The 2,147-nt window shown below is 36.0% G+C and overlaps 1 protein-coding gene across 1 annotated transcript; it reads right to left on the reverse strand.

Annotated features, from left to right (window-relative positions):
* Positions 1–281: 281 nt before the first annotated feature.
* Positions 282–1,485, reverse strand: LOC134207047 (uncharacterized). Its single transcript, XM_062682777.1, has 6 exons — positions 1,269–1,485; positions 1,096–1,206; positions 948–1,031; positions 631–887; positions 376–537; positions 282–290 (listed from the first exon to the last, which is right to left on the reverse strand). The coding sequence occupies exons 1-6, from the start codon at positions 1,453–1,455 to the stop codon at positions 282–284; spliced, it is 810 nt and encodes a 269-aa protein (XP_062538761.1). The 5' UTR covers positions 1,456–1,485.
* Between the last annotated feature and the right edge of the window lie 662 nt (positions 1,486–2,147).

Genomic DNA, 2,147 nt, shown 5'->3' on the forward strand with positions numbered 1-2,147 from the left:
GTCTTTTTCTCCTGGCTTTTCGGTAAAAACTTCGAAACAGTCCAATATTACTGTTATGTGGCTATTGAATATATTGGCAAATTTTTTAGGATAATTACTTTTTAATACTTCTTTTTCTGGCCATTTCAAAAGTCCACCCAATTGAACAAATAATGAATATAACGTTGAATAGAAGTATTTAGTAATCGTTGTGGGGCTGACTTGAAACAAGTGTGCCAATGTTTTGAAACAGATGCCAAGCCGCAAGTACATTAGGACCATAATAAATGCTTGTTCTTTACTCATACTATCTGAGAAAGAAACTATTCCGTTTTCAACAAATTTGAAAACCGTATGTAGAGTTGAATATGCTGGTAAACCAGTGAGGTGTTTAACCTGCATGTCGCGGCCTTCAAATGATTTAAGATCATACTTGAATGTTTTCAATATTTTGTTCTGCTTCTCAATGATAGTTTTCAGATACGAAATTTCGTCATCTTTTCTCTTCAATTCATTTTCATAATGCTCTATTATGCTTGAAAATGTTGAACCGGAGCTCTGTAATTAGTAATATTTATTTTCAAAATTAGCAAAAAGATACTTTTTTTTAAAACATTTATCAAGTAACTGTAAATCTGACAATGAACTTACAAATGAAGAAGTTGAACTTTCAGATGGACTTGCTGCACTAGCCTCATTAGGTCTACTCTCAATTTGAGTTGGATGAGTTGATGCATTCGTCTGCTCAGGCTCAATTACGATCAATTCATCTTTACTCATAGTTGCATAGTCAATATCGGTGTCCTCATACATGATAAACGATGATAAACTCTCGATTATCTCGCTCTCGGTGTTTAATAAATATGACTCGTCTACAATTAACTCATCTTCTTCATATATTATGCCATCTATAACATATTAGTTTAAGTGAGAAATTCAATTATTGTGTGTTTGATTACATTCTATACCTTCAATAATTTTCGTTTTAGTTGAAAAATTGATTTCTGATGGATTTCTTGACGATCTCCTTACTTCTTTTCGCACATTTTCATCTATATAGCACAATAGAAAAGGGAATTTTGATAAGTTTTTCAGATGAGGCAATGCAATATTTACCTTTCTCCAAATTAAGATCTTTAGTGCAATATTTTGTTAATGATTTTGGGTCCAATTTTAATGTTGGTATCCAGTTTGGTTTATAAGATTCACCAGGTGAGGCTGGGCTCCCTATGAAAGGCGTAATTTATTTCAAATTTAATTTTAGTCTAAACACAAAAATTTAAATTCACCTGTTTCGAAGTGTTGCCCACAAACATATAATTTATCAACTTGCTTCCCTGTTACCTTAACAGCCTCCGCCCACAATCTTCGTCTCATAGCACTACTTTCTGTGCGGATAGCTGGAAACCTGTGAAAGCTCACTTTATCTCGTCCGTACATCGCAAGGCATCCTTCTACGCAGCACCTGAAGGGCATGGCTATGTGATAGAGAGGGATTTCTTGTAAACCTCGTCCAACGGCGAGAGCTTTAATTTAGTATTCAAACTTGCTTCCAGGCTAGTTTATTCTTGTCTTGAGGAAAGTTTACCTTAAATTACAGCATGAACATTAAAGCTTAATAAAGCAAATACAGAAGTTTTTTTTATAAACTTACGAGTAAGTTGAAAGGAATGTTGGATTGCGAATGCGACAGAGAGCGAAGCGATCAGCAACGGCGTAGTATTTGGAAAACTAAATGTCGTGTAAATTTCACTGCGTTATATTATATTTAAGATATTGGGTCTGCTCGGGAGTGAAACTAAAGTATCCGAGGTCGGTCAGACTGCTAGCTCGAGCAATCAGCGTGGAAAGCTGGTCCTAATGGAATTCAAATCGGTTTCAGGCTTTATCGTTAATTTGAATGAAAATTGAAATGAACTCTACAGCTACCCGTTCCAGATCCAATTCAGGTGTTGTTGTTAATCTGTTAATGTTCGGGTCTGGGGACATGCAGTCTAAAGGGAAAAAAACATTAAAAAGCGTAAGCGCAGTAAGTACAGGAAGCTTTTCTGGTAATGGCTTACGAGCTAGTTCTGAGTTTGCAGCGACGGTGAGGGAGGGTGGTTTTGGAAACGACTAAGTGACGGGATTGGCTTGCGGTCAGTTTTGTTGAAAATTTGATGGATGTT

This window comes from Armigeres subalbatus, chromosome 1, assembly GCF_024139115.2.
Source record: "Armigeres subalbatus isolate Guangzhou_Male chromosome 1, GZ_Asu_2, whole genome shotgun sequence".
Classification (NCBI taxonomy): domain Eukaryota; kingdom Metazoa; phylum Arthropoda; class Insecta; order Diptera; family Culicidae; genus Armigeres; species Armigeres subalbatus.